This window comes from Natator depressus, chromosome 2, assembly GCF_965152275.1.
Source record: "Natator depressus isolate rNatDep1 chromosome 2, rNatDep2.hap1, whole genome shotgun sequence".
Classification (NCBI taxonomy): Eukaryota; Metazoa; Chordata; order Testudines; family Cheloniidae; genus Natator; species Natator depressus.
The window spans coordinates 103,137,868-103,163,936 of record NC_134235.1 but is presented as its reverse complement, the minus strand read 5'-3'; the positions used below and the strand labels follow the sequence as shown (position 1 = coordinate 103,163,936).

Sequence of the window (26,069 nt, the reverse complement as noted above, 5' to 3'; positions counted from 1 at the left end):
AGCAGTTAAAGCAAAAGGGGGAGTTAGTTGAATGCATCATAGTTATAGCACTTAAATGGCCAGCTTTAAAGATATTAATTGTGGGTGAAATTCATTTCAGTGCAAGGCCAATGCACTACTAAAATCCTACTTAACCCATCAAAATATGGTTTAAGTGGGACTTAAGTGGCACCTTGGCTTTGTGCAGGTCCTTTGCATAAGGGTGAATTTCACCCTGAGTTAGAATAATCCTAGTTTGTTGTTTAATCTAATTGTTTTAAACTGCTATCGCCCAATAGACATACATTTTATAAAGCCTCCCCAAATCTTACAAGCACACAAGCAGAAGTATGGGCATCCAATAACTGACCATATTATATTTTAGGGTTACAGGAACCTAAACACGCTTTCCTTCTAGGCTGAACAGCTGGAAGCGTGTTACTTTAGCATTATGTGTGCTAAACATAAAGAGTTTAACATGGCATAATGATGAAGCTGGGAAAAATGCATTTTAAAGCAATTAAGCATTTACTATTTTGATGAGGCAGTGAGGGTCTCTTTACATAATTATGTGGGGCCAAACTTAACTCACAAAGAATAAGTGATCCTTGAAGGTGGGAGTTTCTGGAGTCCCTTGGCTATACGTGGACATTCTTCTTTGAAGAGCAGATGCTTTGTTCACATTGCCTGTGGATGGGGTCAAGTCCTCAACATCAAATGGGCTGCAATAAATAAATAATTAACTAAATCTCACCCTAGGCAGAATGAGACTGCATCACAATTACAGGGAAATTGTTTCCTTATTTTATTATTATTCATTTAGTTCATTAGAATCTGCACGTGACACAAAAGAAAAGTAATGGCTTTTAGCAGCATATCTAAAAAGGAGAATTCAGATTTTAAGTGAACCATTAAAGAGAAAATCTTGTTCATTAGACAGCTCAGAAGTGTGATTCTCATTTAGGATCAAAAGCAGTCCGCTGCCAGGAATAATTTTATGTATGCTAATATGATGTGACTCCTACAGCATGAAGAATTTTCTTGCATTTGAGATGACAGGTATAAAAAATAATTAGGAGTAAGGCGCTCTACTATCAATAGAGCTGTTACATCACGATGGAATACAGCAGTTGTCATGATCGGTTTCATGCTTTATTGCATTATAAGATAGAACATACACAAATGGAAATAGTAAATACTTCAGTGTTTGTTTAGAGATGACGGGTAGATGCGTCATTAAAATGCCATAAAATCTTGCTTTGAACCCTTGCTCTGTCATCACAGGCTTATTATTGCTGTGGGGTGAGCGTGTCAAGGGATTTCCCACTACCGTGAAGCAATGTGTCAAGCACGTGAAGGCTAGTTTTTAATGCTCTGGGCCAAATTCTGTTCTTGGTTATTATGCTAGTGTAAATCTCCACTAAAATTTGCACCAGCGTAACTAAGATTTTCATGCATATCAGAAGGGCCCAATTTTGCCCTCAGATGTTTGAGTTTGATTAGGCAACATCTGTATGGTACCTATATGCCCCTCATCACGTAGCATTTGAGTGCCCCAATCTTTAATGTATTTATCCCCATAACACCTCTGTGAAGTGAAGAAGGGCTATTCTACCCTTCATACAGGTAGAGAACTGAACAAGCCCACTAAGACCTTGTATAGACTTGCAACAATACGTAGAACATGTGCAGCTACACACTGCAGTGAGACAGGCTGTGTCCACACTCGTCACTGTGGTGTGTAGCTATAAATGACAGGAAAAGGCTCTGGCAGCGGGAGGCAACAGGACACTACTCTGCTAAAAACAGCAGTGTAGACATGAGAGGCACTGCCAGGGCCTGTAGAGAGTAGCGTTGCCAATTTTGGTTGGACGTATTCCTGGAGGTTTGGCAACCCTAGTAGAGAGCCGTGTAGGGTACCCTCCCTAGGGTACAGGCATGTAGGGCAACCTGCATTATTCTACTTGACTAAGCTGTGCCTTACAGTCTACACTGCTATTTACACCTGCGTTAGCTGGGCGAGCAGTGTCTGTACTCTACATGCTGCCTTAAGTGTAGATGTACCTTTCATGACTAACCCCAAGTCACACAGGAAGTCTGCGGTAAAGCAGAAGACATCACTGTCTACCAATGCTCTTCACCAGGGAAACAAGAGGATATGAGATTTTACTTGGTTTTGAAAAGCTGCTGACGCAGTAAAGCAGTTCTACTTACTACCAGGTAATTTCAAGGTTCAGCTTTATAGTGCCAAGGTCATTAATGTCAACAGCAACCACCTGAGGCCGAGCTGCAAACAAGTCCTTTGTCTCACAGGTAACACTTCCCACTAGAATGTGAGTAGCAAGTCCTTTAACTTCTGTGACCTGCAAGGGTAAAGAGCAGTAGTATTCGGAACAGGGCCTCATATTCTATTTCAGCTTTATGGGCAGCTTTTAGCAGCAGGTGGCTAGACAGTACAAATTGGTGTGTTTACCTTAATGGAGATCAGCCCAACAATAAGAGGGAGGAAAACCATTTCTTCTCCATCCCAGCTTTGCTTGCCATTCACTTCAATTTTGCCTTTCAATTTCCATCGCTGGCGGCCATAACGCATGAAAATCTATGATAAAGAAAAGTCCTCTTAGTTCCTAGGCATGCACGCTCTACCTGTTCTCAGCCGACAAATGTCAGACAAAGATATGAGGAAAAGGGTAGTTTCTGAAATACACCTGAAGAATAGATGCTATGAATGCTGAACTCTGCTTTCCACCAAACAGGGAGGAAAGTCTATGCGGAAGGGGTACTGCACTGAGTTCTCACATTCATTTAATAATGTAAACCTGCTCTCATAGCACTAGATGTCTTACCGAAATACTTGCTCCTAATGATCCAGAACCCAGGGCAGAAAGGGAAGGCAACTCCTTAATACCAGAAATCCCTTCCCTCTCAGCAGCTGAGGCTGAGAAAAAGGAGATGGTGATGTCATTAGTAATACTGCATCACTGCTAGAGATGGACAGACTGAAAAGATTCAGAGGTCAGATTTGCAAAAACACCACAAGTTGATATGCTTGAGAGATACTTGTCCGAATGATCTGAGGTTGCATGGGGAGTCCCATTCTCTCCTCCCCACACAACCTCCTCTGGCCGCAGCTTCACTTATCTGCTCTATTATCTCCTTAGCTAGGGGAGAGGATCACAGGGCTGTCTGTTACCTCTATTTTCAGGCACCAGGATTCTCTAGGAGCTGACAGGTTCCCTCGGGAAGACAGACAGAAATCCTGCATTGCTCCAAGATTTTGTGCACTCTGTGGCATAAAGGTAGTGAAGCCACACATTTAAGTGAAGCCCCATACCTAATGCTACATTTTAAAGCAGGGAGAACAGCAGGCCACCCTAGCTGGAGGATCTTGGTATGGGAGAATTAGGCTGCCTGGCCAGTCTTCTGTAGAGGGGACCTGCTACCAGCTAGTGAGCTCTCTGCCCCCTATGGAGGGCCTGCCACTGTAAATAAGAAATGGTGACTGGTGGACTAATAAGTGGGTTTTGGTAAAAGGGGAGGGATCTTTTATCAAACTACTGACTTCCAAAGGTTCTAGTTGGTTTTGATCTGCACCTAATAAAGGTTGATATAAGAATGGCCATACTGAGTCAGTTCAATGTTCCATCTAGTCCAGAGTCCTGTCTCCAAAAAGCAGTCATTAATGGTGTCTAGAAACTTTATTTCTGCATCCTGTCCTAGGTGACAGGTACCCAGTCAAAATGAGGAGAGTTGAAATCCCCATTATTGAGTTTTCTATTTTTATAGCCTCTTTAATCAACCTGAGCATTTCAGTTGATTCACCACCTGGTCAGATGGTTGGTAGTATATTCCTACTGCTATATTCTTATTATTCAAGCATGGAATTTCTATCCGTAGGGATTCTGTGGTACAGTTTGATTCATTTAAGATTTTTACTATATTTGACTCTATGCTTTCTTTCACATATAGTGACACTCCCCCACCAGCACAACCTATTCTGTCATTCCTATATATATATTCTGTCCTGATAGTAATGTCCCATTGATATAGTGTTGCTCTAATAGATTTGTTCTATTCAATCTGCCCTGACTGGATAAATGAGGCATCTTCTGCATAGAAGAATTGGAGACTTATGCCAAGAATAAGATATTGTGAGACATGATTTCTTTCTAAAACAAAACTAAAGACAGACCTATTGTTATCTTAATAGCCATTATCCAGTACTTTAGATCTCATCTTGAAGTCTTCACTGTTGACACATTCAGTCATAAAGACAACAGTGGGGCTTTTCTTGCTATATACATGAGGAAAAAGCAGCTCTTTCCAGAGGTGTCACCACAATAAGTTACTTTCAGGATCACGTACAAAGTGATGGAAATCCCCCCCGCTTATTTTATACTAAGGAAACTGACACGATACTTACCTCATATTGATCTCCAGGACAAAGACGAGCAAAACCAGCCAGACCTAAGAGCAAATGACATTTGAGATCATTTTCAGAAGACACTCTTTATTTAACACCTTGTTCCCTTTCTAGTTCCCTTTACTTGTGTAAGCTGAATGCTTAAGACCTAATCAAAACCCTAGCACTCCTTTTATGGCATCAGTGCAGTCATGCCATATGCATCAGCACTTTGTACATCTTTTCTAAGAGAATTGAACCCACCAGTATTTCTTACTGTTTGAGATTCAGGCTGCCTCTTTGGCTTCTATAAAGATCCCACGGATGGCAGGAAAGCTGCCGGGTTCATTTTTTGTTGCTGGGCAACATGAGAGTAGGATGCATTGGTAGCTGAGAGAATAACACAATCACGGATTTGGTTTGTTTGGGGCTTGAATGTCTGATTTATGCTCCTGGCTGGATTTTACCTATAAAGACTTCCTACTAGCCCCTCAAATTCTTTAGTGCAGCTCTACAAATCAGTTAATAAGACAAGCCCCAAATCTCAAGTATCTTCTGGTGGATTGGAAATGCATTTCTTAGCCACCACTACAGCCCCAAGAAATGGAAACTGCATCAAGAACCAAACAGCTTTACAGGGGACATCACATAAGCTTCCAACTTTCATTCTTTTTTCATGATCTCTGTGTCATGGTTTATTATAAATGGTGATCATGTCAAATGAACAAAACTATCTGAATGTAACGCAAGTAGACAGTCATGCTAGAGAGATCTTGGATAACTTGCTGTCTGCTAGTTTGCTCTTTGTTCAGTATATTCACTATCCAAACTGGTGGTAGGCAAATGACAGTGCATTTTTTCATTCTATTTTTTGCCGAGTGATATTTGTTATGCTACCTGGTCAGATGGTGAATTTAATGATTCAACTCCTGATAAAACTGAAACAGGTCGCCACATTCAGCAACACGCAGCATCTAAGATTGACATAAATGGCATTAAATATATGCCATGACATGTTTTGGGTCAAATTCTGCTCTTGGACACACACATAATTGCGACACCTCTATTAAATGCAAGTATTCAGTGAAGCATTAAGACTATATACTTTGAATTGCACAACGAAAGCTTAGATCTGCAGGTAAATTGATTCCAATACCATATGCAATGTTGCTTGGTATATTTTATACACACACACAGAACACTCATTCATAACCAAGGTTATACTCCAAAACTGCTCTCATTTACACTGATGTCACTTCTCTGACAACAATTAAGTTCCACTAAGGTAATTGAGAGCAGAATCCAACCTTAGTTTGTAGGGAGAGAACTTGGCTTTGAGGCAGTTAGTGAAGTGGTCACTAAGTACATAAACCTGGTGTCTTACAGGCTTACAATAATACTGTGTTCTATTCTCAAGACTTGTCTGTAGGTGGCAGCAATCCTTCACAAGCCTAATTTACCGTTTCAGTAAGAGCTCTTCCTAAATTTAAGAAGTATTTGCCATTTGATATAAAAATCCAGAGAATGCCAGTACTGCCAGCCCCAACTGTTCAAAAACCATGAGTCAGGCCTCAAACAAATAATGAGATTGGTTAAAAATAATTAATCTGGGGGGTTCTTATTTGCCTTTTGCGGAGCCTTCAGCGTTCAAGTTTTCAAGCTTTTCTCTGTAAACATGAGGGCTGAAAGCTTGTATTTAAAAAATAAAAAAGTGGAGATTCTCATGTAACCATATCACTTCATAAGCTGAGGCTTTAAGAATAACATCTGATATCATTATGAGGCTCATAAGAGTTGGCATCACTGATAACTGCTTTACATTTACTTGCAAACAGTTACCAAACAGATACAAATTATAAAGAGCAGGATTCTTTTAAGATACTTTCTCTTCATAGATGCATAGGAGTTCGAGATACACACTCATTTATGCCCCTCTCCCTGCCCATGCAAGACTGTTCCCTACAGCTACTGTACACATCTGCTATTTTTTCACGAGCCTAATTTAAATGGTCTCACATGAGGGAACTTCTTCCACTTTCCTGCAGATTCTCATATCTCCTTCTTAGGAAGCTATTGCTGATATTTGGCGTAAAAGTCTTCAACTTTATTTCATCCCATTACTCCTAATTACACCTCTTTATATCACCCTAAACAATTCTTATATGGGCCCAATCACTATAGTATAGTCTCAAGGTGCCACAAGTACTCCTTTTCTTATAGTATCTGAGTAGCTTACAAATTAATGTATCCTCTTAACACCTTGGTTAGGTAGGGAAGCATTATCCCTGTTCTACAGATGGGGAACTGCAGCAAAGAGAGACTAATACCTTAAAGGTATTAGTTACCTCACTCCCATGGATTTCAAAGGGCGTGAAGTGCCTAAATACTTTTGAGGATCTGTGCCTACATGACTAACACAAAGTCCCACAGGAAATCTGTGGCAGAACAGGGAATCAAACGCAAGACTCTAGAGTTCCAGTCTTCGCTGCCGTACCCACAAAACAAACCCTCTTTTTAAAAAACAAGAGGTGTTTAGATCCAACCTACTGCAGGTAAACCCTATTCTTTTACTACTGGTTGATCTATAGTTGGTCACTGCGTTAAGAATCTGGACCCAGACCCTTTCCTTTCACTTCTGTAGTGGGTGGTTTGAGCAGAACACAGCATATCCTCTACTCTCTCCTGAACACTGGGAGCAGAAGAACAAAGCAGCCCTCTGTCAGGGCTCATGTTGCCTCCCACTTTCTAATTTATTTATTGTTTATAAATAATTTACGTTTACTAGCACTCTGCTGCTGCTCCCATCTCTACAAAGATGCTTGTATCAGCTAACTTGGTCTCTGCTGGGCAGTATCACTGAACATATCTTATGTAAAGAACATTTTCTTCAGCCCAATAGAAGGGGGAGAGAGAGGGTGGTTTAAAACTGCAGCTCCATCTTTGTCTTTGATTGGGGGGATTGGCCTACAGCATTTGTTTGAGGGAAGGGACACAAAAGGGAGTGGTAGGGAAAGCGAGTCTGAAAAGCAGTATGAAAGCACTGTAACAGGTTAACCCGGAAGGGCCATGCCTCTCCCCTAGTATTCTTCAAACGGCTACAGCTTGATCAAAGTATATTTCCATAGAGGCTGGAGAGGAATAGTGGGAGGTTAGTTTAGTTGACTTGTGTGCCATCCCCCAGCACTTAGGGCTGTGACAGCACCTAGAGTACTGGAGATAGGTGGCACTCCATGGTACACACGTGGTGATGTTTAGTACCCCTCCTTTCGACGTGGGAGTTAATCCTGAACAGAAGGCTAGCAAGGCCATTGTCCTTACTTCATAAAATGATCGTGATTTTTTTTTAAACATTATATGCATGAAAATAGAGCGACGGCCCTTTGCCATCTGACATTATTGTTCATCCAGTACAAGTGGAGGAGACTGTGTTGCTCTACTGGTATTAACGCATGACACAAAATCAAAGTGATTTGCACGGACATGACTGGGGATGTTTAAGCTTTTCAGAGACATATATTTCAGCTCCACCCTCAGATCCTAGGGTCACAACAACGTTGCTGTATCATCTGCATTGAACTTCACAGAGAAAATTCTGATGATGCACCATTTACCATTTCTCTTCTCCCAGTCTTTTATGTTAGGGGTTTCTGCGTGTAATCAGGGTTTTTATTTAAGTACTCCATTCCTGATGCTTATTCCTCACTGATGTGCATGGAATGAAAAATCAGGCTACCATAAGGTGCCATTGATTTCACTGGAAGCTTAGGGTTGGCAGGAAATGCAGGGTCAGGTCTTTGAAGTTTGGCCATTTATGACAATTTCTGCTGCAATCAAAAGACAGTCGCCTTAAAAACTGCATCACACATTCATCTCGATAACCAAAGCAATGCAGTCTAATTACCCCATCTCCCTCAAAAATAGGAAGAATTGTCTTTGAAGAGCTCACTGTACAGAATTGCGCATCAAACTAGTATGATCAATTCTACTGGGTGTGGGTGTAAGTCAGGGTTCTGAAGGCTCAGCAATTGATGTGACGGGAAAAACAAACCTCTCATACATTAAACCTAAATTAGCTTTTGCTCTCAGAAACACACAGAGAGCGCTCTGGCAATTCCGTTTATGCAGAAGGTTTGGGAGGGAGGCAATTACCTTTCATCTTGATGCAAAACTCCCCCAATAGGTTTTCCAGCTCTCCTTCAATGGTACACATGTTCTGTGTTGGAAAAAGGAAGATTGACATCAGGCCAACCTCCCACATTTTGTTTAAAAAAAAAAAAAAGTTTAGAAAGAAACGATCCCACAATGTTCAGTAGATAAAAATAAGTATCTCAAATTAAAATCAATATGCCAAAGTCAGCCCTGGAATAGACAGATGCAGCTCTATTGACTTCAGGTGAGCCAAGCCTGTTTACACCAAGGCTGAATTTGGCCCAATGTTCTTCTTTTGTTGTATTATAATCCTTGCATTGGCAGAACGAAGCGGATCATTTTCCCACCCCTCCCTCCAGCCAAGGATTTGTTCCAAGGTGGATCTCAACATGTTTTTATGCTTTGAGCTACGTGGAACACACTACGAGAAAAGGGGCATTGGACTCTACCCAATGCTTTCTCTGTATTTAAGGAGATTGCTATAGCTGTGGTGGTTGTCACACCTTTCTATAGCTTTTCCAGATCATGATGCAATCGCACGTTAATAAAGTAGATTTGATAATACTGAGTAAGATTAGAAATGATGCAGCAGATGTCTTCATACAAATGGGTTCCAGGCTAATGGAAACCACAATGTACTGAAATCTGCAGAATTGGGAAGAATTTAGTTGGAGTACAGATAGACTCAGGGCAGACTTATGCCTTTTCCTGAACAGTGGCCGCAGGATGCATGTTTCGATGGAGATATTGTGGCATTACAATATAATGTCACTGTGCCCACTCCATCCATCTCTGACAGAGTGACAAGCTTGTATTTGCAGGTCTCCCACTGTCCCATGGAAGTAAATACAAAATAGTCCCACAATATTTTGAATCAGTCAAATATTTCAAAAGTGAAAAGTAATTAGCTGCATTGATTTACAGGTGGATCCTGCAGTCCTTATTCCGACAAAATTCCCACTGAAATCTATGGGAACACTCCCATTGATGTCAAGCAGTGCAGGACTGGACTAAACAGAGCAGCACATACCTCTGTGTATTCCTTGTAACTTCTGTTGATTTCAGACAAACTCTCTCGAGCACCTTTGCTGGCAGGTGACATTGCAAATGCTTGCTTCATTTTGCAGGCACCGTCACAAAGACGTCTTTGGATACAATAGGCTTCGTACAGCTCATCCACCTAGCAGGAACAACGAAAGCACATTAAAATAAAGAAACCCAAAGGAATCGTAAAATAGGTTCCATTAAAAGGAAATAGAACTGAACAATTCTGAAATTTTTTTTTAAGATACACCAGCGGGTAAACAACTGTAGCTTTGATGCCATCACATTAAAGTTAATAAGGATGCAATACAGAAAAACATCCTCTGCTGTAAAACTTCATCAAGACAACAGAGACTCAGCAATTTGTACTTTAGTTCTGCAGACCTCCAGCTACTGTTTTCATATGGGATTTGTAGAACTCTCTAAATCTCTTTTAGAGATCAATTTCAAGCTTATAAAAGAGCTTGGATTTGACAGCCCTGGGGAGCCGTAATGTCCTCTGTTTGGTTTCAAAACCAAGGATCGCACAATAGTGGCAGTGAAAGAAAGCTTCCTCACAACATACCACTGCCCTGTTGTGGAGGAGTTCTTTCTAGCAGTGGGAAAGTAGCTGAGTTTCCAAATAGAGCCTTGGCCACTATGCTGCTGCCAGGTAGTGTCAATCACAAGTCCTGCAGCGTGAATGCCAAGACCTGGATGGAGGCTGTGACAGATACTGCAAATACATGCAATATCTTTGGGGACAATATTGCATGAAAGCTATGAAGGTTTATGTATGATTGATTATGTTCTGCTCCATAGGGGAGGGTTACCACAGCTCCTCCAGGGACTAAAAACAGTGAGAGGTGATTAAAGTGAATCACTGAGACCAAACGGCTCTAGAGAGGTACCACCCCCTCCTGTTATCTGTATATACTGATTCAAGCTGGGTTTTCCAGAGACTAAGAAACAAAGGAAAGACTTTTGGTATAAATGGATGAGCTTGAACTGACTCAGGGCCTTCTTTCTGATCCAGCAAACGGACAGAACCTTCTGTCTCAGGGCAGGACCCAACCCTTGCAGAAGGGTTGGCAGGACTTTGATCTACTAGGGCTCTAAAAGACTGATGGTTGACCTCTGATAAGGTTTTAGCATGCATGCAGGAGCTTTTATTTATTATTACTTTTCTGTGTAATGCTTTTACCTTAAGCAATAAAGGTGCTTGCTGAGAAAAAGCTGTGTGGTAACCTGTAACTGCTGGCAATACACTGGTCATAGCCCTTGAGGAGAAAGCAAAGCTCAGGCACTGGCCTTTAGACAGACTGGCTGACTGGGGATATCTGAGTGTAAGGGGGCTGTGCAGCCTTAAAACTCCTGGAGTGGGCCACGGGGGTGGGGAGGATACAGGTACAGTTACCCTGAAACTGTGACAGAGGCCTTTAACTCATTTCATATAGACCACTGAACATCCATTAAATGGTAACAACTTGGGCTAAGATTTTCAAAAGTAACTAGCAGTTTTGGGTGCTAATTGTCCACCCTCTGAAATTCAGGCCCCTTGAAAGTGTCTCACATTGGGCACCCAAAACTCCCTAATCACTTTTGGAAATCTTGGTCCTAGTTATCTCCCAATGTGGGCCAGTTTTAGATCATAACTTTAAAAGAAAAAAGCTCCATATGCTATTAATAATTCCTTATGCTTATCCAACACCCCAACTGTGCTTTTCTTTTAAAACCGTATCCTTCGTGTGCACATTTGTTATAGCGGAGTTATTTGCTGGGGGCTTGCAGCGGTGGGACTTCTACCAGATTCATCTCCTGCAGCTGGCTGCTGAATCTGAACAAGTGGTTTCATTAGTAAAACGAAGTTATTTTAGGAGTTGGATTTTTTTCTGTGAAACTAAAACTACAAGGAGGTTGTCACATTAGTTCTTTCCACTGTTCCTGCTAACAGTGGACAAGATTCAGTTTTTATATATTCCACTTTTTTCTAGCGGATCATGCCCTGCATCCTAATGCTGCTCGGTCATGGATCTTTCACAGCAGAACTTGTCTCTATCAAAACTTGTGTTAACTTGATTTCATATACTACCTGCCACCATGACTTTATTTTATCTACCTTAGAAATTAACCTGAACCAAAACCTGGATCTCCAAACTTTAGGAATGTTCAGATCCTAAATCAAAATTTCCCATTCAGCTCTATCTCTAACCAAAATACTGTTGCCTGTTTCCCAATTGAATGGGAAACAAGGAGTGTGATTGAGTATACCCCATCTGAGCCCCCTCTGTCACAGTTTCAAAAATCGAAGTGTAAAAATCAGACTAACAAGGCTGATTTGGGTTCATAATGGTGGATATAATTTATCTGAGGGACCTGTAACTAAAACAGAAAGCAGTTTACAAATGGAATACTGCAACAAAGATTAATGGAAGAAAAGGTAACTTTATTAACACTTCAGAATTACAAACCAAGCTTATCTGAGATGCAAGCCCACTGCACTTAATCTTTCCAGCTAGTAACCCTCTAGTCTCCATTCTAAAGAGCTGCTATAAATAGTTTTCACTTGCTATTTATGACCATAATCCGGGTGGGGCCTAACCCTGTGCTCAGACTCTGTGTCTGCACATGTGAGCCTGGTTAAGATGAATTCATTTGCCACTGTAAAGATCTGCCACCTGTTACTACACTTCCTGTTTTCCATGCTTTGTTTCCTGTATAGAATGACAACAGTACTTAGCACTGATAGGGCATTGCCGCTATCAGAAGACAGCACAGTTTGTCTTTGTTCTGAAAGATTCTTCTGCTTCTATCCCTTTAAAAACCATTTTCCTAAATAGCTGCCTAAGATCTGATGTTATAAAACTCTCTCACACATGGTCTATTTATTTGTCACCATGGGTTATAGAGCAGTGAACTAACATATGGAGCAAGCAGAGTTGTTTTTATTAGTTCCTCTTATGTTTAGGATCTCTTTTCATAAACACAGAAACCAGCAGCTCTGTGCAGGATGGGGATGGCATAGGAGGGATTTAGATAGAAAATGTGCTTTAGGCTATAATTTTGACATGCAGGTTACCAGCAAGGAAGTGTATTGTTCGGAGAAAAAATTTCAACCTACTGTATTTCTTAAAGATTTTCTTTGAGCTGCGTGATTATGAGAACAATGAAATTAAAGTGTTTTTTGTATGCCTGGTCACTCTTGTATATAACAAGCAGCGTGTGTGTTTTTTAAATGAATCCCAGTAGACATTTCATCTATCATATAAATACATCATTTTGTCAAGTTGGGGAAAATATTAATTCATAGATATATTAATGACTAAAAGAAAATATACTGTGGGTTTGATTCTAAGGCAGACTGGTGTAAATCTAGAGTACACCAACTGACTTGGATGGAGTTATTCCAAGTATATGCTGGTGTAACTGAGCAGAATTTGGCCCACTGGAGTACAATGGTGTAAAAACTAGTGTTGAAATCCAGAGGACACTCGCAGTCTGACTGTGAGACTTTTAATATGCAATAGATCAAATTGTGAACTTAAACTTCTTGCAGGTGCAAGTGTGCCTTTACCTGTACCTTTCAAGGAAACTTATGATGAGATCTTAGCTTACCCATGAAGGGCCTGACCCTGCATTTCCTTTGCACCCATTGTCAGTGGGAGAGTTTGGTGTGCATGTAGAACTGGTGAACCTCAGAGGTTTTAAAGCTTTTTAAAATCCTTTCTTTGTTTCTGTCTCAGGAGTCATTGCAGTACTTTAACTGCATCGGGGAGAGGCAGCGAGGTGGGTCCCTCTGGAGTGGAAGCTTTCACACTAGGCAATGGTTGGTTTTCTTAATAATATAAAAGCAGGTATAGAAGAAACATGATAGAATTGTTCATTACCATACTAATGTGGAACTCCAGCCTTCTCATATATCTTTCTATCGCTTTGATTTGCTGCAAATAAATAAGAGGAATGAGAGATTTTTTCCAATAGCTCAGATGATTGTATTTTTATATAGATTCCTTGCAGAAATCTTCTCTTTAGCTGGTTTTCCTGTCTCAAGCCATTGTGAGCTTCAAAGAAACTCTTCTTCTCCAAACTGTGAAGCTTTCTTTCATTCTGGAGAGGTTTTTGTATATGAACCTCAGATCAGGTGCTTTATCTTAACGTAATTAGTCTTTCACTCAAAAGTAGAGCTGGTTGAATTTTTTCCATCCCAATCTATTTTGTCCAAAAATGGTTCTGACCAAAACACAAATTTGTATGGACAAATTTTCATTTAAAAATAGTTTTTCAATTTAAAAAAACCTGAAAAATTTTCATTTTAAAAGTGTATGTTTCCAGTAAAAAAATAATTACAATCAGTTAGTTAGTTTTTGGTTTTCAAAATGCCAAAATGTTACCAGAAGTTCTTTGAAAACTCAAAATGTTTTGGTTTTTACATTTTTTTTTCTTCGTTTTCATTAAAGTTTTTGGGTTTGTTTGGTTTTTTTTACATTTCCCTGTGAAGAACAACTGCCATTTTTCAACCAGCTCTCCTCAAAAGCTTGAAAGCCTTTGCTTCAGACTAGAAATACTCTGAAGACTTGGTGGACCACTTGTGTAAGTGGGCACAACTCCACTGGTGCCCTAGCAGTATATTTGGCCGTCTCTTAATGAAGAGGTGGCAGATATACATCCAAATTCCAGAGCAAGTGCTGGCTGGAGCCGAGGCAGTAGCTATCAGAGGTCGTTCTCCACTGACTTTCTTTGTATGTTTCTCTAGAGTTTATTTTGGGGGTTACCATTCTGTGTGTAACCTGCCTGAAGTGGGTTCTTGCTGAACTCCCTGTGGATTGTTTCTGACCCCTCAGGACTTGATCCTACTCCCACTGAAGTCAGTGGCAAATCCTGCCTGCCTCTCCCCATCAGTGGTGGTATCTGATTAGAGAATCAGGCTCTGAGAAGCTCTTTGTGCCAGCTGTCTCCAGGTCTGGGTACATATCACTCAACTTTTAATGTTTTCTTTGCAGCACCACTGCCCCAGAGGGTAACGTACCTTGTCTAGATCATACAGCACTCCCTGCAATAAAGAAAGGGAGATGATGATTAGCTTTCAGAGTAGCAGCCGTGTTAGTCTGTATTCGCAAAAAGAAAAGGAGTACTTGTGGCACCTTACTGACTAACCAATTTATTTGCTTGTGTGTCATACCGTTCCATTGAATGATACACTCCCCCAGTGCCCTATTATGTTTAAATAGCTGAAATATCAAACAGGATCCTGGGTGGGAGCTCACCTAGGGTGGTCCACTGTCCCTTAGTACAAGGGATGTCCCTTACTTTTTCATCTCTGTACAAGTTTGGGAGTTGCTGAATGCTGCAAAAACCAGCAAGAAATACCCCTGCCGAATGTAGGCGAGTACTGTTTATTATTATTATTATTAGTGATGATGATGATAGTGGGAGGAGGGGTGGGGTGGGGGTGCTAAGAAAACAGTACTTTTGAAATACAATGTTGACAACCCTAGAAGAACTGCTTTTCTTTAAAACTCCCTTGTCCCCCCTTTTCCTCCGATACCTTGATCTGTGCAAGTAGTATAGAACACTTTATCATCTGAATCGTCGGATAACACATACCAGCCGCGAGTTTCTTTTCATGTCTTTTAACTGAGTAGTTAACTTATCCAGCTCTGTCTGGTGAACTTCCAGATACTCGCTGTAAAGATAAATCAGAAAGGGAATCATGAACTCCGCTACATTTCAGTACATAGGGTGCTGATTGCTGACCTCTGTGAAAGGAATATTTGTGTAACAAATAGTTATTCTCATCACATACTGGCTTAAACAAGTACAACATGTTTATACTGACCTGACTGTCATAAAAACTCTCCATATTTCCCTAGTGATTTGCATGTGCAACCCTCTCATGCTTCACACCAACTAAACAAGCAATAGGAACATTTCTTTAGCTCTTGAGTAACAGGTTAACGCTTTCAAGTACATTTCACAGCTAGGTTTTGTGAGAACTAAGCTGCTGTTTAGTTTGTGGGTTGCCTCTGTCCAATCACTGTCCTTGTGCCTATCTAACAAAGGCATTACTATGTTCTGTGATGTTATCTTGTATCACATTGTGTGGTGTGACTCTCCTATGTGATGGGAGGCAAATTTGAAGCAACAGTCGAGGGGTGAAATCCTGGCCCTACTGAAGTCAATGGGAGTTATGCCCTTGACTTGAATAGAGCCAGGATTTCGCCAAGTGTGTTTTTGTTTCCTGTGAACAAGTGGGTTTAACACAGGAGAGCAGAAGTCAGCAGTTGGATTTATCCTACCATGACCGAGGCTCCCCACTCCCATGACCCATTGCTTCCACTCTAAAGTAGTAAAGCTTCAGACATCCAGTGATAAATTCTCTTACTCGAATCCATTCTTTAAGGCCCTATAGACCTCTTCCATCCTTTTAGGCTGGGGCTCTTTGGAGGCGGTGCTGTTCTTATGCCCCAAATTGTGCGTTTTCTTCACCTTTGCTTGGGGCTTCTTAAGTGCAGAGGAATTTTCAACAAACGAGTTACACCTGCAAAATGGACATGAAAGGAAAACACTATCAATCACAATGATCTTAAAGGACTGTTGCCTGATGTTATCTCTTTTGGCAAAAGTAATCTTCTTATAGTAGTGCCTGCTGGAGGACTGTTTGTTTACAGGTTAAGCAGTATTGTGCTCAGGCTATCAGCATCTGATGTTCCAGTTGCTGAGACTTGAATGCCATTCTGGTAAACAATAGCCTGAGGCTTGCCCATGGCAGACAGCTCTATATGTCTTATACTGGGTCTGTCCCATCCAGCAATGCTAGGGAATCATAGAACCCTGGGACTGCAAGGGACCTCGAGAGCTTCTAGTCCAGTCCCCTGCAGCAATGCCTAAGCTACACCCAGTTGGTGAGAACAAAGGCAATTTTTAATCATGCAAAACCTATATGCTACTAAATAGCACTGTCTTGATGTTTGCATGCACAGCACAACTGTGCTCTTATCTCAGCCACAGCCTCTAGGCACCACTGCACTGCAAATAAATAGTAATTTTACTATATTTATATGAATCACACACTCTCATGTGGCTTCTCAAAAGTCCCACTGAATTCTTGTTTCTTCTTGTTCCCTGCTTCACTGAAAGCTTAAAAAAAAAATCGCAGGATTTAATCAAGTTATCAGTAATTTACGTCTACACATAAGCGAGCTTCCCAGCCTGGGTCAACAGACTCAGCTAAGTTAGTGGGTCTCGCACTATCGCTCTAAAAAACAGCTGCATAGACAGCCTTTTGAGGTGGTGGTGGCTGGGGTTCCGAAGCCTGGGGAGGGAGTGGGTTTCAGGCAGTTCTGGACTGGTTTTTTTACAGGTTGAAAAGATCATATAACTGTATAATTTAATGGACTAAAATCTATATGCCAGCAAAATTCCTCTGAGATTGAGGCCCGAGGGTGAACCCTATATTCATAAAAACAAAGCCCAATAGATTCCCGGTGAAGAGACAGGGTGTCTTCCTTCTTTATTCTCCATGCAAGACAGCTGAGTCGCAGGGAGAACAGACAGACAGTCTGACCTGCAGCACCCAGATTCAGCTCGGGGGACAGAAACCAAAAACCTTCCCGTCTCCAACGCGAGTTTCAATTCTTGAGCTGAAAGCTTCCCCCCCAAAGATGGTACTTGCCTGGATCGTCTTTCTTGAAGACCGCTGAAGCCAGCGAAGGATTGACTTCTAATAATCCCATTGGGACCACCTGGGGAGAATGACTGTGATCCTACTGACATGATTTCCGGGAGCCTGGAAGATATTCCTGCAAGATAATAGAACAAAGATTAGTGACAGTGGTAAAATACAGACAGGTTGAAGACAGAGACCATTCTGCATTCATCAGAAGTGATAAAGGGTAAATGAATCCCACAAGGTGAATAGAGTCATGAGATGATTAGATGTTTACAAGCCTGACTCTTTACTTCATAGTCTGTTTATACTGACAGCTCAGTTTTCAGAATAATAACAGGAATGTCTGCAAAGGCATTTTCTCTGTTTAATTCTCATGGAAAATACAAGGGATAGTCAGTCTTGCAGTTGATTTGTTCACGTTACTAAGAACTAAACTCTACCAATTTGCACATCTTCCATGAATTCCAGGATAACATCTATAAGAGCAGCTTTCTTGAAAGAATTACATTCTAGAGGTAAAAACACAGGCTAGAGAGAAAAATGTAGTCCATTAGTTTCAGCACAGGACTGGAAGCCAGAATCTTCTGAAATCTAATCCTAATTCTGACACAGGCTACCCCTGTGGCCTTGGACTAGTCATTTAAACGCTCTGCCTCAGTCTTCCCATCTGTGAAATGGGAATACATAGTTACCTACTTCATAGGAATTACTATGTGTTGAGCGCTCTGAAGAGTAAAAGGGCTAGGTATTATTACAAAGACAATGATGAGGGTTCATTGAAAAATATATGTAGTCCTAAACCTGTTCTCTTAGCTTTCCTTATCTCAGTAACTGTTAGCGTCTTATTGCAGAGAGAGAGAGAGGGATAGGGGGAGATAATGTGGGTGTATTGCAGGAACTCTGGGAAGGGAAGGGAATTATCTGTGTGGTGATAGAAAGGAAAAAGTGCAATTCATCAGACCGTCTCTGCTATCTTCTGTGGCAAGAATGTTGTCTATCCCATTCAGCATCCTCAGTGAAATGAACTGGAGATTTCAGTTAATTTCCTAGTAGTTTTTTTTTTTTTAAATGTGGACACCTGTTTAGCACAACTGACTCTTTGGCAACCTCAACAGAGAGGTAGGGGCTGAATGGGCAGTCAGGGAGACTGAACGACCCTCATACCCTTAGGGTTGCCAAACAACCCTGAAGCACCAAAGCAGGGCATTGTGGCTCAGACTACATTGTTGTTGCTGTCTGGTGGAAAGAGGATGACTCCTTGGGCTGATAATCTAGGGCCTTTCACAAGCATTAAATGAATTTACTAAAAATAGGCACTGAAACTATGTAGTAGCTTTATCCTTACTGCCTTTCAGATGCACTAGCTGAAGAGAGTTAATTCTATTTTTGAAATGTCACAGGCAGCCCAGTTATATTTTGATTAGTAACTTTTAAATGGCCAAATACTCTAAGATTTCCTTAATCACCACTGGAGGCTTTGCCTTCTCTGATACAATTTCAGAGGGAATTCTATTTCGCAAGAAGAGGTACTTTTACAAGGAGCTTTGTGAAGCTCTGCCAAAAGTATTTCTAGCCCCAGGAGTGTTGTCACTATTACTAACCTGAAGATTTCTGTGTGATGCAGCCAGCATTGATCTTTGTGATTCAAAAGCCAGAACTGATTGGATTCTCATGGTTACAGTCAATCCAGAGTAGACATGATCTCGGTTTTGTGATATGCTGGCCTTGTAGTTGCATCAGGCTGTGATCATCTTTCATCTTTACCATAACTACTAGATCTTTGTTAAAGAGCCTTAAGAAGCTCCATTAATATCTTAATGAACTTTATGTGCCTTATTTTTTTGTAAGCAGGAACCGAAAGTGTCTGCCTTAAAATGGACTAAATGTACTCTGTAATACACAGTATGCTCCTTAAATATACAGAATGAGTATTTGGTTTTATACTGGTTATAGCTCATTAGCCAAATCTTCAGATGTGTGCAGGACATATGTGAAAAGGAATGAATAGTCTTTTAGTGTAATATTTTAGGAATACGAAACTTGCAAAATTTGTGTCACGCCCCCTCTCACAGGGCTTCCACAGATGCCTTCTGTACATCTGTGTCTGTGCCATAACTGCATGAAATCTTATATCAATGCCTTTTCGTTAGTCCTGTAATGCTTTATTATTAAGCAGAGCAGTAACTATTAATAAGAATAAAATTTTGATCTAATTTACGTAATGGCATAAATTTCCTCTACGTATTGCTGGAGATACTCCAGCTTGACATCAGATTAACTGAGACCAGAATCAGGCCCTACGTTAGGATCCAATCCTTCTAGACAATGGGCACTTCCTGTACTGTGCCAAGTTTCTCAGCTTCCACTTGATGATGCTTAGTACCTGGCAGGAGCCACTCAGCACCTTACAGGATCAAACTCCCATATATGAATACAGTACAGAGTCTAAGCATTGATTAGAGTCTGAGTCAAGTAGTTCAAACCCAGCTGAGAAACAAGAGACACATAATGGGGAACAATCTGATTACAGTACTTTCAGGTACCATGCTGCTAGTTTAAGATGTTTTCTCTATTTTCTCAAATGACTTTAAAACGGTTAATCTGTGCACTGCATGCAGCAATTTGTATTGCTTTAAAAACAGATTCAAATCAGTAATAATTGTTCAGTGTTTTCCTGATTTGACATGATGATTAGTGCATCCCAGACAGACTCTAGAGATGGTGTGAAGGTAAAAGCTAAACAGCTCTGACAGTCAGCTGGGTTCAACTACAGTAACATTTATACAGATCATCAAATATTCCTCAAGAAAAAAGCAGAACAAAAACAAACTAAGTTTGGTATTAGTCATGAAGCCTTGGGCTATATCTGATGAGGTACTGCAAATTCAAAACTCTAGTCAAAATGCTAACACACACTACAACAATTATCTATTCCATCAGGTCCCTATTAGTGACAAAAGAGTAAAAACCTTAGTGTGACAATGTGTTGATTTAATAAATATTTATCAGTCTAAACGAAAATATTTCCTGAGTGTTTGTGTATGATAGATACACACACAAATATTTTCAGTTGTCATCAGTAAAAAGGAAATCAAAGATAATTTTTAAAAGGGAATTTTCCACCTAACTTTTCTTTTGTTAAAAATATTTTGACCAACTTTACCCTTCATGTTTTGTGCAGATTTATTAGCTGTGAATCTACTCGTGAAATCCACATGAAGTGTGGAACAAATACAATTGATGTTTACATTAAGACCTGTCTACATCTACTTTTGCTTTGTCTGAAATGGAAAAAATCCAATTCGCCTCTCAGATCTGGCAGTTAGAAAGAAAACATCTTTTTATTTTTGAACTGAGCAAATTAAAAATGGGAGTATAAAACATAGACCACCACCACCACCATAATGTCCTTAATTGAGTCACTTTTCAGAATAAAATAGCATTTTATGATAAGTCTCTTAGTATAGGCTGAAAATATACCAGTCATTTGGGAGGATACTCCAATTTTATAATGTGATTATGCCTGTATTTTAGAAGAAAAAAAAAATTCCTCTCTGCAGCAGAGCTTCCAATACAGCCCATGAGCTGGGACTTTTTCCCCCTTCTCAATGACAGCAGATAGCAGGAAACTGCAGATAATTGACAATATCTCTGTCCCTGGGGAAATAAAAGCTCCATCTCTCCTTTCATTATAGAAACAGTGGTGAAACAGCTGGGTTTAAGCTAATTAGAAGGGAAGGTATTGGAGGGAATAGTCCTTCTACAGAAGGACTCATTTTCAGCCAGTGAGAGTGTGTTTTCTATAATGCCAGAATATTTGATAATCTGTTTACTTAGCTAAGTGAGTGGTAAATATACTCACAAACATGTTTGCTAAATCTGACTGATGATACAGTACTGGCTGTATACTTGTACCCTTTTTTGTTTGTTTTTCCCATGAACAATTTAGCTAACTGCATTTTGTTCACCTGCATTTTTGGGGAGGACCTATTGTGGGGATACATGTGCAAGTCAGCATATAAACAGGCAAATAACTATCTTGGCACTGGGAAGGTTCCCCCAGCCACCTGATATATCCTGACTTCCTGTGTTTTGGAGTTAGAATAGTCGAGGCAGAAAGACCATAAACAGGACAGTGAGAAAACCAGTGATTTTCAAACAGACTATGTCAATATAAATAAGTGATCATTTAGTAGCAGCAGCGAGTAGGACAAGTTAAAAGAGACAGGGGGGCTCAGACAGCAGCAAACTCCTTTGCCTGGAGATACATGATCCAGCCCCAGAATTTAGAGCAAGGTGTCTAAACTGAGGCCAGATATGGAGGCAGGTGGAATCTGCACCCAGGACCAATGACAGTATAGAACCATCTTTACACAAGGCACAGGGCCATGTGTGTGGTTCTGCAAACAAATGGGCAACTACTGATGCCTACCTTTCTGAAGCTGCAACAGGAACCCTGTCCATCATCAGGAAAAGTCAGGGCTAGCAATAGCAGTTCCAGTCAGGAAGGCACACCAACAAGCACAACAATTATTTGGTGTGAACATAAGAGAAAACTATACGTAGACCCTGCTAGACCGCCACATACATCTGGCTTGTATCTTTTTCTCTGCCGCAGCTGAGGAGGAGCTCAGCTATTTTTAAATCTGAGGTTCACACAAATAGCCAAATACACTACTCCTGTGCAAGGAAGACAGAAGGGTCCTAAGGGGATGCTAACATCTAATGAAGTCATAACTGAGGGTAGAATTTGGCCTAGGAGTAGAATTTAGCCCTGTGAGTTTATATTGCATACTAGACCCTATTCAAGTCTCGCTAAAATCAGTGGGCATCTTCCCATTAACTTCAATGGCAGTTGGACCAGGCTGATACTGTGCTTTCCACGGCTGAAGTGATTTGTGTATTTGAAATCTTGGCTATTCACCAAGGATTCTTTTGGACTCTGGCTCTTTTGGGATAACTGATTTATTTGTAGTGGATCCATAAGCACCTCGCAGCTTTATGTCAATGGAACGTTTACTTGTCGCTTTGTGAAAGAGATTATCATTTTAACTATTTGTGACATTGCTCGTTAGTCCACGGTTACTTCAATAGGAGCATAAAGGGGCACACACCACCGGTGCAGCCTAGTGGTCAGGCAGGGGTGTGGCAGTTTGTCTCCCTCTCTGACATCACCCCCCCTTCCAGTTATAGTTCTATCTTGTGGGGTCTGTCCCTTCTTTGGTGGCTCAGCCCATTCCAGTCCAGGTCTTTTGGCATATATCCAATCACAGAGAAGTCTTTCAGCACCCTCACAAGCTTCAGGGCTTCCACCTTAGTTCACCTTAGAACTTGAGGTCTGGGCCTTTGAACATTCATGGTCTTCCCCAGCTGGATTCTCCACTGAGGTAAAGGCTTCTATTGTTGTCCCATTTGTGGGAGTTGGTCGGGGAGTCTACACCCATGCTTTCCACTGGGCTCCAATCCGGGGTGCAATGGTGGACAGCCAAATTCTGCACCTTGGGGTGCTAAGCAGCTGCTTCTCTGTATCCCTTTCTACCCAAGTACCCTTTTCCCGCCACAGTAAATTAAAGAACCACAAATAAAGTTTCTGACTTTCACAATCAGTCACCAATCTCTCCTTTTCAGGCTTTATCAGGACTCTGTTGCCAGGTGTCAGGCAATGAGAGCTCCTGGGCAGTACTTCCCAAAGCTCAGAGCAGAGATCTACCCCCTTCTACCACCTGCTTCCTTCTGAGCTGCTGTGCTTCCCTTTTTAAATGCCACCTCCAGCATGTGTTGGCTTTACAGGTGCAGTAGCGCAGGGCCACCTGGGCCCAGAGCTGCTCCTTAACCCCTTGTTCTCCACGGTGGGGTTTGTATGCCCTATCACAAGGGATTAAAAGGCGGCAGTCACTTCCAGACTTCTCTTGTAAGCAAATATTGTGTGCCAAGAGCCTTATTGTAGTCAAATAAATGAACAGACACATGAAACTCCCATGGCTGTAACTTCCTTGCAAAAAAAAATTTTATATATAAAAGGGGAGTGGGGGAGGAAGATACCATTAGAAAGGAAAACGAACACCAATCGCTTTCTTTAAACATATAGTTATTGCAACCAAAACTAGAGACGGTTCATTGGCACAGCACTGGGGCGGCGGTTTGCCTCCAATGCCTTGTGGTAGGTGTTTCTGCAGCTCCTTCACTTTGACCCTGCAAGGCAGTGTGTCATGTTCATGGTCGCTTTCTGTCGTGCATCGTGAAATCTGTCCATAGGTATCATAATTCCTACGGCTGGAGCACAGTTGAGACTGGACAGCTTCCTCTCCCCAAATGCTGATGAGGTCCAGCAGCTCAGCATTGCTCCAAGCGGGGGATCACCTGGTGCGTGGAGCAGGCCTGGCCACCTGGAAAGATGCGCTGAGACTACTGCATGCGTCCCTGAGCAAACAGGAAGGGGACTTTCAAAATTCCCAAGGAATTTAAGGGGTGAGGCTCACAGTTGGTCATCTGAGGGTAGGGCAGTAGAGTTCAAACCGATGACCAGAGAGGCAAGAACAGGCATTGTGGGACACCTCCCGGAGGCCAATCACAGTGCTGTAATCGACCAGGGTGTCTACACTGGCACTGTGGTATTGTAGCCCCGGCACAGAAAGCTCTATGCCTGTTGTCGGGCTGTTTTTTTTTTTTACAGCTCTGCAACTGTGCAGTTTCTGCGCACTAAAGTGACTTGGCAGTGTGTACACCTCGGGAGTTACACTGCAGAAATCTGCTTTACTGCGCAGAAACTTGCCAGTGTAGACAAGGCCTGAGAATGGTCTTCCAGCCACTTGTGCATCCACCTTCTAGTTGGTTCATCTAGGCTATATTTCTCTAGTTTGTTTGTGAGAAGGCCACATGAGACTGTATCAAAAGCCTTATTGAAGTTGAGATATGACATCTATTGCTTCCCTCCTATCCACAAAGCTTATTACCCTGTCAAAGAAGGATATTAGGTTGGTTTGATATGATTTGCTCTTGACAAATCCATGCTGACTATTTCTTCAAAGGTGCTTATACATTGATGGTTAGATAATTTGCTCCATTATCCTTTTCAGGTACTGAAGTTAAGCTGAGTGGTCTATAATTCCCTGGGTTATCCTTATTCCATTTTTTATAGATAGGTACTATATTTGCCCTTTTCCAGCCCTCAGGTTTCTCTTCTGTCTTCTCCACGAGTTCTCAAATATAAATTGCTAATGGCTCAAAGATCTTTTCAGCCCATCCCTTAAGTATTCTAGGATGTGTTTCATCAGGCCCTACTGACTTGAAGACATCTAGCTTGTCTAAGTAATTCTTAACTTGTTTTTTCTTCATTTTACCCTTCGATCCTACCCCATTTACATTGATGTTCACTATGTTAATCGTCCAATCACTGCTAATTTTTTTGGTGAAAACTGAAACAAAAAAGGCATTTAACACTTTGGTCATTGCTGAGTTTTATGTTATTGCCTTTCCCTCCACATTTAGTAATGGCCTACTCTCTCTCTGGTCTTCCTCTTGATTCTCATATATTTGTCAAATGCTTTCTCATAACCGTTCATATCCCTAGTTTAATCCCATTTTGTGGCTTGGTCTTTCTAAATTTGTCCCTACATGCTTGTGTTGCTTTTTTATATTCATCCTTTGTAATCTGACCTAATTCCACTTGCATGACTCTTTTTTGAGTTTCAGGTCACTGCAGAGCTCCTAGTTAAGCCAGCATGGCCTTTTACCATACTTCCTGTCTTTTCCTCACATCGGTTTAGTTTGCTCTTGTGCCCTTAATAATGTCTCCTTGAAAAACCGCCAACTCTCCTGAACAATTTTTTTCCCTTAGACTTGCTTCCCACAGAATCTTACCTACCAATCCAGAGTTTGCTAAAGTCTGCTGTCTTCAAGTCTGGCGTCTTTATTCCTTAGAATCATGAACTCTCTCATTTCATGATCACTTTCTCCCAAGCTGCCTTCTACCTTCAGATTCTCAACAAATTCCTCGCTGTTTGTCAGAATCAAATCCAGAATAGCCTCTCCCCTAGTTGTTTTCTCCACCGTCTGTAATAAAAAGCTGTCTCTAATGCATTCCAAAAACTTGTTGGATAATCTGTGCCTTGCTGTATTATTTTCCCAACAGATGTCTGGGTAGTTGAAGTCCTGCACCACCACCACCAAGTCGTGTTTTGGATGATTTTGTTAACTGTTTTAAAAAACAAACAAACCCCTCATCCACCTCTTCTTCCTAGTTAAGTGGTCTATAGTAGAACCCTACCATGACATCACCCTTGTTTTTTTACCCCTTTCATCCTTACCCAGAGACTTTCAACAGGTCTGCTTCCCACTTCTGTCTGCTCAACCTCAGTGCATGTGTATACATCTTTGATATGCAAGGCAATACCTCCTCCCTTTTTCCCCTGCTTTTCCTTCCTGAACAAGCTGTTCCCCCCCCTTCTATACCAATATTCCAGTCATGTGAATGATCCCAGCAAGTTTTTGTGATGCCAATTATGTCATAATTGCAATTATTCACTAGTATTTCTAGTTCTTCCTGTTTATTCCCCCTACTTCTTGCATTATAACATAAGAATGGCCATACAGATATCTAAGATGTTTGTTAGATTTTCCCTTCCATGTTCCCTGTTGTCTATTCTTTGTCCATGCTGTGATGCCCATGCTCACCCAGATTCCAACCCTTCACCCAGGTCTCCATGCTTTGGATTTACCTATGGGATTTTGTCTCCTGCCCCTGTTGAACCTAGTTTAAGAATAGGAGCAGACTTTATTCTATTCCATATAGGTTTTTATGCTACACTCATTACTGCAGTATCTGAGTGCCTTCCAGAAGTGCATTAA

The 26,069-nt window shown here is 41.2% G+C and overlaps 1 protein-coding gene across 1 annotated transcript in view; it reads right to left on the bottom strand.

The window, feature by feature from the left end:
- RIPOR2 (RHO family interacting cell polarization regulator 2) overlaps positions 1 to 26,069 on the bottom strand; it is a 96,433-nt gene that overhangs the window by 28,066 nt on the left and 42,298 nt on the right. Inside the window, 11 exon segments of the mRNA XM_074944765.1 lie at positions 572 to 701; positions 2,194 to 2,342; positions 2,453 to 2,578; positions 4,403 to 4,446; positions 8,531 to 8,594; positions 9,561 to 9,710; positions 13,441 to 13,494; positions 14,580 to 14,603; positions 15,158 to 15,236; positions 15,936 to 16,091; positions 17,226 to 17,352. Of these exon segments, the coding sequence (XP_074800866.1) occupies positions 572 to 701; positions 2,194 to 2,342; positions 2,453 to 2,578; positions 4,403 to 4,446; positions 8,531 to 8,594; positions 9,561 to 9,710; positions 13,441 to 13,494; positions 14,580 to 14,603; positions 15,158 to 15,236; positions 15,936 to 16,091; positions 17,226 to 17,352 (1,103 nt within the window).